Here is a 12589-nt window from a genome sequence, read left to right as displayed (position 1 = left end):
TTATCATAACTAATAAATACAATCCTCAAAATTACAGAGAAATATACTTTCATTACTACCACAATCCTAAAAGTCCTTTTTCTTTAAAGTAAAGAAAAATCAATTTACAACTAAGTCAATCATATAACCAATGAAATAATTATGCTCTTCTTTTAATTTTGTATCAAATAGCTGTCAGCTAAATGCTCAATAATAAGTTTGCCTATGCTTTGAGAGCTTTGAGTATTTTTTTAGGTAATCTAGTACGTTTGAATCCTAAAAAAAAAATTCAATAATTAAAAAAAAAGTGTTATGAGAGCACAGTCTAAAAAATTGCTACGCATTGCATGTAGCAACGCTTGGTTTGCTTAATGGTAGTTTTATTATTACTTATTAATCTAATTGATCAAATAAATTTTATAATTATAAGCATGTTTGTAATTTATAAACACAAGATTAATCTTATTGCATATCAACTATTAGATGATAGAATAAAAAAGAATATACTAGAAAGGGTTTAAGAAAGTTTATAAATTATAAACATGTTTATAAATTATAAATACCAGATTAATCTAAATGAATACCAACCGTTAGATGGTAGAATATCCTAGAATATCCAAGCATATTCTAGGTATATTCACTACCATCCCAGTCCCCCTATAGGTTTGCTTAAGCAAACCAAAAATGACTTATAGCTCTTCACACCTTAAAAAACACGAGATGGTTATAAAGCTAAAGTTTCAATTTGCTTTCAAAAGTCTAACCAATTTGTTTGTAAAGGATCAGCCCTAAAGGCTATGTAGGGCTATTTGCCAAAGAAGTCCAACTATATCAGCTTTTCTGTATTAGTTTATAAGTTATAATTAAACATAGCAGAAATTTTACAAGAGGTACAGAAATTACTGCTGTTGTTATTCACCAGGTGATGAGCAAAGAAATATCCTTAGCATGGCCTTGCAACTCATGGATATGATGGTCTAGAGTATATGGTGGTGGTCATAGGACAATGGGACGAGCATGGTGGTCTCAAGGAAAAGGTCACAAGGTTGTGAACAAAGAAAGAGATTTTTTTCTGGTTCACAGTATAGGGGGTGTTCTCATCCTTCAAGTTGAAAACAGTCTCCTATAAAGATGTTCGTGCATACACATATCTAAGTGCCCAGAATAGTTGGGTCTTAACTCTTGCTTTAGCGTGCCACACAGCTAAAGATGGGTTTGTTATGCTTTCGTGGTAACTAAAAGTATGAACCTAATTTTTTCTTTATTATATACTTGAGGTGAAGAGGATCACGTCCTTGCTTGGAGTCCTTGCGACGTCTCTATGTGGTTTGCAAGCGCAAGGTCTACTTCTCCCTCACAAATTCATGGCAACCACTTCCTAACAAGGACCATGACCCCCAGCTTGTCAGGATTTCAGAGCTTGGAAAGATGTATATGATGCAGAAAAGATACAATGTAAGGCTCAATTTGTGCAAAGCCATTCCAATTCCAACAGTACTCCAGATGTTGGTTTGCTTCCACTGGTACAAGGGCAGGTTGTATAGGATTATAAAGATGACATAATCAAACTCTTGGTTTGGGATGAGGACCGGGATCAGAGTGGTAGAAGCTTGATTCACATTCAATGTACTGCTATGGTGTCCATCAGCCGAGTGGTGGCACGAGGCCCGGAGGGCTGGCCGAGCAGAGACTCCACTGGAGCGCTGAGTGAAGCGCTGGTGTGAGAAGGTGCTGGCAGAGGCACTGAGAGGAGGCACTGAGCAAAGGCAGATTTCTGTCGTGAATACGACAGAGTGCTTGGATGCAGAGGGAGAGTGATCTCAGATTGATGTCATCGAGATCAAGAGGGAGTGTTGAGTATATGCTCTCTATGACATGATCCTAGGTGGCAGTAGTGCCACTTCACTGATCCAGGTGTAGGCTAGAGGCATGTCTCTTCATTATGTATATATATCTATGATATTATATACAATTATCCTTGGAGTCATCCACCATCGTAGCTTCCGCTCTTCTTCTCTTCACTTCATCTCCACAGGTGCATGCTACTTCTGCATGAATCAGCTGCACAACGAAGATGGTTTATGACTTGGAAGACAGCAGCTGGTACTACCACACTATCCACCACTATCGCTTCCTAATTGGTTTGGGGGCGATACAACAATGTTGTTCTGGATCTTGCCTTCACTGTTGTGTGGACTAGCAATATCCATTTGCTGCAGACTTGAAATTCTACTATTCAAATACACAATTTCAAAATCATATAGAATCTATTTGGGCAATATAACACTTCATTTCTTCTCCATGTTGTGCTCTTGAATAGACCTTAAACCCTAAATATAATTAATTAATTATTAATGATTTAATTAACTATAAAAGAGCTCGTTTTAGAAGTGGTTTTGAAGTATTTGGAGCAGGTAAAGAATTCCTTGAAACAGAGCTCCAACACTACAGGAGCAGTAAAATATTCTGGTATAACAACTTTCGAGAGAGTTAGATTGAAAAAAGCTTCACAAAAAATTTAAATATACCAAAATGCTAGTTTAACCACTCATCAGTAAAAATTGTCGTATGGCGCTGAGTTTTTAGGATCCATCGCGATGGCATTGCAAGCAGCACCAACACTCCTATCCACTCCAACAGAGTGGATCTTACAGGCACTCACAAAGCATCCCCAGTTGGAAACATCTGGAACAAATGGCATTGTGTTGATGAGATCCTCAGCATCATCCAAGAGCCCAGCTCCCGCAAGAACACCGATCAAGCAGCAGTAGTGATCTCGCTCAGGACTTATACCGTAGTCAAAAACCATTGAAGCCAAGGTATCTCTAGCAGCAATTACCAGCCCAAGGTGGCAGCAAGCAATCAAAAGGCCCATGAAACTCAGCTCGTCTGGCTTGAATCCTTCCAGATTCAAGACGTCAAAGAGATGAATGGACTCAGCACAATGTAGATTCTGGGCAAACGACACGATAAGAACGTTCCAGGTCACTATGTTTGGCTGTAAACAGCGTCTAAACAATGCCCAAGCATCGTCTAAGTGTCCATTTTGCCCATACGCTCCGATCATGCAATTCCACGTGATAATGTTTGGAACTTCTACACTGTCAAAAAAGCACTTTGCTTCGTTTACATGCCCTCGTTGGGCATATGCAGTGATCATAACATTCCAAGGAACGCTGTCTCTCTGGGGCATCAGATCAAACACTCTTCTAGCTTTTGCAAGATTATCTTGATTTCAAAGTGTTGCTAGGAAAACTGTCCACGACACTAGGTTTCTTTGAGGCATTGAATCAAAGAGATTGTGTACTTGATCGATTTCACCGCACTGGGAGTTTGCTCGGAGCATTCCAGTCCACGCTATAACATCGTGCTGTGGCATTCTCTCATATGTTTATCTTGCTAAATTAGTGCAGCCATGCTGCGCAAAGGAGTTGATAAGTGTTACCCACGACACGCAATCTCTCTGCGTCATCCTCGCAAAGTACTTTCGTGCTCCATCAAGATCTCCGCACTGGGCATGCGCAACGATCATAGAGTTCCATAGAACTGGATTGCTCAGTCTTTTGTGAGAATCATGATCTCGTTCCATTCTATCAAACAGCTTCTTTTCTTCAAGAAAATCTCCAGCTTGAGCATATGCCGAAATAATCACATTCCACGACACAGAGTCTCTCTCAGGCATGTTTTCAAATTGGTTTCTAGCCTGGCTGATCATTCCAGCTTTCGCAAACCCAGTGACAATAGCATTCATGCAAACAACGTCCCACTCTGGAATTCGATCGAAAACAAGCCTCGCTTCATGAATTTGCCCGATTTTGGCATTTGCCGAAAGAAGCACATTCCAAGTCACTACATTCTTCCCGGGCATGGAATCGAAGACGCGCTTGGCCTCGTGGAGCTGCTGGTTGTGAATGTGGGCTTGGAGCAGGATTTTCCATGAAAAGGAGTTGGCGGTGAGAATGGAATCAAACACGCTGCGTGCATCGCCAGAGCTCCCGCATTTGCCATAGATTTGGACGAGGAGATTCGCAATGTAGACGTTGTTCTTGTAATGGGTTCCTTCGATCAAAGCGTGGATCTTCCGAGCATCGCTCAGATATTTCGCGTTGCCACAGCACCTGACGAGACAAGCGTATGATTCCAAGTGATCATCCCGGCGAAAGATGTTCTTGGCAACCATGTAAAGCTTCCATCCAGGGTTTAAGCTATGCTATCAATGTCTCGGGGATCTCTGGCGCACCACCGCGCCAGGGCTTGCAGGATCCAGCCCTGATCGAGGATGACAGTGGATGGGATGGAATGTGGGCATCGCTGGGTGAACCAGAGGATTCAAGGGTCCAGTCTCCTCGATCGATGGCGATACATGGCAGCTTTCATGCAGCACACAGGAGGCGTTGGCTTCCACTGGGATTTCTCTCCACCATTTGCCATCGTGTAAGTTCTCGACCTTTTCTCTTTGCTGGATTTTCGTGGATCAATCGTTGTACTAACAAGATCCGCTTTCACTGCTAGAGGGATTCCAGTAGACTCGGCTTCCACTCGCAAAGAAGCTTAATCCCTGCTCTTGTAAGCCATCGTCGAGGATAGCTCGTCGAATCCAGGCGGAGGATTTCCAGTCTTGCGGCCACCTCTACCGCCAGGGCCTCCGCCACCGCCTTCTGCTAGTAGTGTCGCTGGTAGTGGCGGTGGTGGTGGTGGTGGTGGCGGTGGTGGTGGTGGCGGTGGTGGAACCGCAGCTGCTAATTCTTTTTATGGACAGTGGGTACATCCTAATCAAGCTGCTCATCAAAAAACTTTGCATTATAAGAAGGCTAGCGTTGCGGCCCCTTCACAGCAAAGGCGTCATAGAAGCTAGCTAGACACGAGAGAGAGAGAGAGCGAGTGATTTAACACTCGTCTTTGTTTTAATGCGGTAAAACAAAGCCCTAGCTGGGGTTTAGTGTTTTAAGTTGCCTGCATTTGGCGGGAATGATGCGTGCGAGGTTCTTTCTTTGGATTTTGGTGATATGATGCGAGATCCGATAGAAATGGACGAGACTTATTGATCGCCTGGCGGAGTGGCCTTTGCTCGTGGTTGGAGCTTCCGCCCGCGCTTTAGCCTTTAAAATGGAGCCGCGTGGGGAGAAGATTTCCCTGGAGCGATGCTTGGGATGGAGCGAGTCTTTTTCTCGCTTGCTGCTCTTGCTGCTCTTGCTGCTGCCGCAACCAACGAGGTGATCTTTTCCTTTCTCCGGCTTGATAGATTTCTAAGAAGTTGGGTGTTTTTGGCAGCCTGTTAGCAAATATATTGTCTACTTGGGGCACACTGGGAGCTCTAAACCGGAGGCTGTGACATCGTCTCATCACCAAATTCTTGCCTCTGTCAAGGGGAGGTACGAAACAATCCTCTTGCAACAATTTTTCTTTTCTCCTCACTGTGTTTGATGTTTAGCAAGGAATCGTCGCTGGTTCACAGCTACAAGCACGGTTTCAATGGCTTCTCCGCCTTCTTGACTGAAGCCGAAGCCGACTCCATTGCAAGTATGCCTCTCTTTGAAGCTTTCGTCACGAGTTTTGACGTGTGGTTTATCAGAGCTTCCTGGCGTGGTTAAGGTTTTCCGTTCCAAAAAACTCAGTCTCCACACAACACGCTCCTGGGATTTTCTCGACAGCTTTTCTGGTGGTCCGCACATTCAACTCAACTCTAGCTCCGGATCGGATGTCATTGTGGGAGTCCTGGATACTGGTAATCATGGAAAAAGCTTACTTCCGAGTTAATTATCCACTTCCAGGTGTTTGGCCGGAGTCCAAGAGCTTCGACGACGCTGGGATGGGCCCGGTGCCAAAGAGATGGAAAGGAGTATGTGACAATTCCAAAATCACCAATCATTCACACACGATCCACTGCAACAAGTAAGATCACTCTTGGGTTCATCTCTCAAGCATTGTGATTTGTTTCAGGAAAATTGTAGGAGCTCGATCTTATGGACACTCGGACGTGGGGAGCCGTTATCAAAACGCTCGGGACGAAGAGGGGCATGGAACTCACACGGCCTCCACCATCGCTGGAAGCCTGGTAAAAGACGCCACTTTTTTAACAACTCTTGGAAAAGGAGTTGCTCGAGGGGGCCATCCATCCGCAAGGCTTGCGATCTACAGGGTTTGCACGCCAGAATGTGAGGGTGACAACATTCTCGCAGCATTCGACGACGCAATTCACGACGGTGTAGATATTCTCTCGTTATCGCTGGGTTTAGGTACCACCGGATATGACGGGGATTCCATATCCATTGGTGCTTTCCATGCAATGCAGAAGGGAATTTTTGTATCATGTTCTGCTGGAAATGGAGGTCCAGGCTTCCAAACCATCGAGAACTCGGCTCCATGGATTTTGACAGTGGGAGCAAGCACTATCGACAGGAAGTTCTCGGTCGACATCACACTTGGAAACTCTAAAACCATTCAGGTACTTGATTGTTTTTCGTGAATTTTTCCTTTCTCATGTATATATAACAGGGAATAGCAATGAATCCCAGGCGGGCTGATATATCAACGCTTATTTTGGGTGGTGATGCTTCTTCTAGATCTGATCGAATAGGACAGGCCAGGTGATAAAACTAACACTGTTTCAGCTGAATGAAAGCTTATCACTAAAATATACTTGGCATTAAGCCTATGTGCAGGACGCTTTTTGGATGGGAAGAAGGTCAAGGGAAAGATTGTCTTGTGCAAATACAGTCCGGGCGTTGCATCATCCCTGGTCATCCAGCGACATCTTAAAGAACTCGGTGCCTCTGGAGTAATTTTGGGGATTGAAAATACGACAGAGGCAGTGTCCTTCCTTGATCTTGCTGGAGCTGCTGTCACTGGGAGCGCCTTGGACGAGATTAATGCCTACCTGAAGAACTCGAGGTACACAAGCTTTCATGCATTTTTGGTTTGAGACTTCTTGACGTCTTTTAAACTTTTCTCAAGGAATACTACAGCGACCATCTCTCCAGCACATACGATCATACAAACCACTCCAGCCCCAATCATTGCGGATTTCTCATCGAGGGGACCTGATATTACCAACGATGGCATTCTTAAGGTATCTGGAGGAGAGTCTTACTAATATAAACTGGGACTCTATCTTTACAGCCCGATCTCGTTGCTCCTGGTGTGGACATACTAGCTGCATGGAGTCCCGAGCAGCCCATCAACTATTATGGCAAGCCAATGTACACCGACTTCAACATAATCTCTGGAACTTCCATGGCGTGTCCTCACGCCAGTGCTGCCGCGGCCTTTGTCAAATCCAGGCACCCGAGTTGGAGTCCAGCAGCCATCAAGTCGGCTCTCATGACAACAGGTACCAAAGAGAACAAAAAAAAAAAGTTTTCCCTCTTTGATCGTTTGTTTGGTGTTTGTAGCACGCTTCCTGGACAACACAAAGAGCCCAATCAAAGACCACAATGGGGAAGAAGCTTCACCATTTGTGATGGGAGCCGGACAGATTGATCCAGTCGCAGCGCTTAGTCCTGGCCTGGTCTACGACATATCTCCGGATGAATACACGAAGTTTCTATGCACGATGAACTACACAAGGGATCAGCTGGAGCTCATGACTGGAAAGAACTTATCTTGTGCACCCCTGGACTCCTACTTGGACTTGAACTATCCATCCATCGCGGTTCCCATCGCTCAGTTTGGCGGGCCAAATTCCACCAAAGCGGTGGTGAACAGGAAAGTTACCAACGTTGGAGCTGGCAAGTCGGTCTACAACATTTCAGTAGAAGCTCCGGCGGGAGTGACTGTCGCGGTGTTTCCTCCACAGCTCAGGTTTAAATCCGTGTTCCAGGTACTAAGTTTCCAGATCCAGTTCACAGTTGATTCATCCAAGTTCCCACAAACGGTGCTATGGGGCTATGGAACACTGACATGGAAGAGTGAGAAGCACTCGGTCAGGAGTGTTTTTATTCTTGGCTTGAACTGAGTTGAAGAGATGGCAGTCGACATGATAAGAATGCTCCAGGTCACAAGATTTGGCGGCAAAACAGTGCGTCAAGCTTCAATCCCTTTCATTTCCAAGATGCCCTCTTTTGGCATAATAATGCAGTACCCAAACTTTCTACAAAACACTCGTTTTTTAATAAATTTTCTTTAAAACTTTAATTTACTAAGGAATCAAAAGTGGGAAATATCTTTATCTAGAATTTGTTACAATCTACTGCTGCTAATATACTTCAAGCATATTAAGATGTTATAATATAACATTTTGATTAATTTAATACTTTAATTTAGTGTACTAACAATTTTGTGATTATCATTATACTATTAAAGGTTTTTAGTTGTTTATACTAGTTGCATCAGCAATTTTTAGTCATTTACAAAACATTATAAAATTTACTTTTATAAAATGTTTTTCTTTTTTAAGTGAAGAGCTTATATATAAATCTAGCTTATATAGATTATATATATTATACTTATATCATTTTATTATGTTATTTAATAATTATCTTTAAGGTTATTTTTCTCAAAATTAGTTTTTCAGAGATATATAATTTCATTACTACCACAATAAAGTCGTTTTTGTTTAACTGATAATAGTAAAGAGTCAATTATATAACCAATGAAATAATTATGCTCTTCTTTTAATTTTGTATCAAATAACTGTCAGCTAAATGCTCAATAATATGTTTGCCTTGAGAGCTTTGAGTATTTCTTTAGGTATTCTAGTACGTTTGAAGCCTAAAGAAAAAAAAATCAATAATACACATTGAAAGCACAGTCTAAAAATGACTTATAATAAGTAGTTTCACTCTTCACACCTTAAATAACTCACATGATGGTTATAAAGCTAAAGTTTCAATTTTCTTTCAAAAGTCTAAAAGGACCTCACATCGTTTGTAAAGGATCAGCCCTAAAGACTATTTGCAAAAGAAGTGCATCTGTATCAGCTTTTCTGCAGTAGTTTATAAAGTAAGTTATAATTCAACATAGCAGAAATTCTACAAGAGGTACATAAATTACTGCTGTTGTTATTCACCAGGTGATGGCAAAGATTGGTATGGCCTTGCAACTCATGGATATGATGTTCTAGAGTATATGGTGGTTCTCATAGAAGGACAATGGGAAGATCTTGTACAACTTGAGCATGGTGGTCAAGGAAAAGGTAACGGTTTACACAAGGTTTGTATTGCCTGTGAACAAAGAAAAAGAGAAATTTTTTCTGGTTGGGCTTCTTCTTGGGTTGTTCTCATGAAAACAGTCTCCCATAGTGAAGTGGGTTGGGAAGTCGTGCATACACAGGGATCTAGGTGCCACACAGTAAACTAAAGTATGAACTTAATTTTTTCTTTATTATATACTTGGTGCTGGTCCGCTCTTGCAACGGGGAACAAGCCATATGGATCACTTGTCTCAGAGTGTAACACGTCTTATTTTAGCTCAAGGATCCTCCCACTCAATGAAACTTATTGTGGATTATGATGCTGAAGCTCTCTACGTGGTTCGCAAGTGCAAAAGTCTACTCCTCCCTCACAAATCCATGGCAACCACTTCCTAACAAGGACCATGACCCCCAGCTTGTCTGGATTTCAGAGCTTGGCAAGACGTATATGATGCAGAAAAAATGCAATCTAAGGCTCAATTTGTGCAAAGCCATTCCAATTCCAACAGTACTCCAGATGTTGGTTTGCTTCCACTGGTACAAGGGCACGTTGTATAGGATTATAAAGATGACGTAATCAAATTCTTGGTTTGGACGAGGACTAGGATCAGAGTTGGTAGGAGGGTTCACATCAATGTACTGCCATGGTGTCCAACAGCCGAGTGGTGATAGGTTCTTCATCCGCAGGTGCAAGCTACTTCTGCATGAATCAGCTGCGCAACAAAGATGGTTTATGACTTGGAAGAGAGCAAGTGGTACTACCACACTATCCACCACTATGGCTTCCTAACTGGTTTAGTTTGCACTAGGGGGCGATACAAAAATGTTGTTCTGGATCTTGCCTTCACTGTCTAGCAATATCTATTTGCTGCAGCTCCCTCCCCAACTTGAAATTCTACTACTAGAATACACAATTGCAAAAATCATATAGAATTTATTCTGGCAATCAAATAACACCTATTCAATTGTTGTTTATGGGAGGTATGCATTGCTTCAATTCAAGCTGCATTTGTGCAGGCCTGAGGGGGGACATTTCTTCTGCTCTTGACCACCTTGATGTTGTGAATAAACCTTAAGCCCTAAACATAATTAATTAATGATTAATGATTTAGTTAATTATACAAGAGCTCGTTTTAGAAGTGGTTTTGAAGTATTTGGAGCAGGTAAAGAATTCCTTGAAGCAGAGGAGCAGTAAAATATTCTGGTATAACAACTTTCGAGAGAGTTAGATTGAAAAAAGCTTCACAAAAAATTTAAATATACCAAAATGCTAGTTTAACCACTCATCAGTAAAAATTGTCGCAAAATCCACGTATGGTGCTGAGTTTTTAGGATCCATCGCGATGGCATTGAAAGCAGCACCAACACTCCTATCCACTCCAGCAGAGTGGATCTTACAGGCACTCACGAAGCATCCCCAGTTGGAAACATCTGGAACAAATGGCATTGTGTTGATGAGATCCTCGGCATCATCCAAGAGCCCAGCTCCCGCAAGAACACCGATCAAGCAGCAGTAGTGATCTCGCTCAGGGCTTATATCGTAGTCAAAAACCATTGAAGCCAAGGTATCTCTAGCAGCAATTACCAGCCCAAGGTGGCAGCAAGCGATCAAAAGGCCCATGAAACTCAGCTCGTCTGGCTTGAACCCTTCCAGATTCAAGACTTCAAAGAGATGAATGGACTCAGCACAATGTAGATTCTGGGCAAACGACACGATAAGAACGTTCCAGGTCACTATGTTTGGCTGTAAACAGCGTCTAAACAATGCCCAAGCATCGTCTAAGTGTCCATTTTGCCCATACGCTCCGATCATGCAATTCCACGTGATAACGTTTGGAACTTCTACACTGTCAAAAAAGCACTTTGCTTCGTATACATGCCCTCGTTGGGCATATGCAGTGATCATAACATTCCAAGGAACGCTGTCTCTCTGGGGCATCAGATCAAACACTCTTCTAGCTTTTGCAAAATTATCTTGATTGCAAAGTGTTTCTAGGAAAACTGTCCACGACACAAGGTTTCTTTGAGGCATTGAATCGAAGAGATTGTGTACTTGATCGATTTCACCGCACTGGGAGTTTGCTCGGAGCATTCCAGTCCACGCTATAACATCGTGCTGTGGCATTCTCTCATATGTGTCTCTTGCTAGATTAGTGCAGCCATGCTGCGCAAAAGAGTTGATAAGTGTTGCCCACGACACGCAATCTCTCTGCGCCATCCTCGCAAAGAACTTTTGTGCTCCATCAAGATCTCCGCACTGAGCATGCGCAACGATCATAGAGTTCCATAGGACTGGATTGCTCAGTCTTTTGTGAGAATCATGGTCTCGTTCCATTCTGTCAAACAGCTTCTTTGCTTCAAGAAAATCTCCAGCTTGAGCATATGCCGAAATAATCACATTCCACGACACAGAGTCTCTCTCAGGCATGTTTTCAAATTGGTTTCTAGCCTGGATGATCATTCCAGATCTCGCCAACCCAGTGACAATAGCATTCATGCAAACAACGTCCCACTCTGGAATTCGATCGAAAACAAGCCTCGCTTCATGAATTTGCCCGATTTTGGCATTTGCCGAAAGAAGCGCATTCCAAGTCACTACATTCTTCCCGGGCATGGAATCGAAGACGCGCTTGGCCTCGTGGAGCTGCTGGTTGTGAATGTGGGCTTGGAGCAGGATTGTCCATGAAAAGGAGTTGGGGGTGAGAATGGAATCAAACACGCTGCGTGCATCGCCAGAGCTCCCGCATTTGCCATACATTTGGACGAGGAGATTCGCAATGTAGACGTTGTTCTTGTAATGGGTTCCTTCGATCAAAGCGTGGATCTTGCGAGCATCGCTCAGATCTTTCGCGTTGCCACAGCACCTGACGAGACGAGCGTATGATTCCAAGTGATCATCCCGGGGAAAGATGTTCTTGGCAACCATGTAAAGCTTCCATCCAGGGTTTAAGCAATGCTATCAATGTCCAGCGCTGGTCGAGGATGAAGATTGTATGGCAGTGGATGTGATGCGGGGCTGCGAGCGGTGAGAGTGGCGGTGTGGTGGGATTTCGAGGACTGCGACATCCCAGCTGGGATTCCTGCGACGAACGTGGGGATTGCTGGGCTGTGAACCAGAGGATTCAAGGGTCCAGTGTCGATCGACGCTTTTGGCGATACATGGCAGCTCTCGCGGAGCACACAGGAGGCGTTGGCTTCCACTGGGATTTCTCTCCACAATTTGCCATCGTGTAAGTTTTCGATTTGCTAGATTTTCGTGGATCAATCGTTGTGATTTTTGTTTCTCTTCCAGCTCGCAAGAATTTGGCCTCCGATCGAACTCCCATGCTGGTTTTGGTGCTGTGGACTGTCGATCATCCGCCACCAGCGCATCTTTTCATCTCCACGGACAGTGATCTCTCCAGTGCGTTGCACTCGCTGCGGATGAAGAACTACAACGTTCTTCTGGCATCTCCTTGCCGCTAAGCTCGCTAGAGGAGA

General features: G+C 43.4%; 3 protein-coding genes across 3 annotated transcripts; 1 reads left to right on the top strand and 2 right to left on the bottom strand.

Annotated features, from left to right (window-relative positions):
- Positions 1 to 2530: 2530 nt before the first annotated feature.
- On the bottom strand, positions 2531 to 4159 carry LOC112341356 (pentatricopeptide repeat-containing protein At2g13600-like). Its single transcript, XM_024661292.1, has 2 exons — positions 3425 to 4159; positions 2531 to 3163 (listed from the first exon to the last, which is right to left on the bottom strand). Exons 1-2 carry the CDS (start codon positions 4157 to 4159, stop codon positions 2531 to 2533), a joined length of 1368 nt encoding a protein of 455 aa, XP_024517060.1.
- A 99-nt stretch (positions 4160 to 4258) lies between these two features.
- LOC9629280 (CO(2)-response secreted protease) lies at positions 4259 to 9271 on the top strand. The gene is made up of 11 exons (XM_024661291.1): positions 4259 to 4413; positions 5411 to 5499; positions 5552 to 5704; positions 5751 to 5871; positions 5920 to 6424; positions 6665 to 6870; positions 6934 to 7048; positions 7099 to 7309; positions 7371 to 7900; positions 9062 to 9112; positions 9209 to 9271. Exons 1-11 carry the CDS (start codon positions 4259 to 4261, stop codon positions 9269 to 9271), a joined length of 2199 nt encoding a protein of 732 aa, XP_024517059.1.
- Positions 9272 to 10379: 1108 nt separating this feature from the next.
- LOC112341355 (pentatricopeptide repeat-containing protein At2g35030, mitochondrial-like) lies at positions 10380 to 12035 on the bottom strand. The gene has a single exon (XM_024661290.1). The coding sequence runs from the start codon at positions 12033 to 12035 to the stop codon at positions 10380 to 10382; it is 1656 nt and encodes a 551-aa protein (XP_024517058.1).
- Positions 12036 to 12589: the final 554 nt, after the last annotated feature.

This window comes from Selaginella moellendorffii, unplaced genomic scaffold, assembly GCF_000143415.4.
Source record: "Selaginella moellendorffii unplaced genomic scaffold, v1.0 SELMOscaffold_81, whole genome shotgun sequence".
Classification (NCBI taxonomy): Eukaryota; Viridiplantae; Streptophyta; class Lycopodiopsida; order Selaginellales; family Selaginellaceae; genus Selaginella; species Selaginella moellendorffii.
Note: the sequence above shows the minus strand (reverse complement) of the source record. Positions and strands in the feature narration are given on the sequence as shown.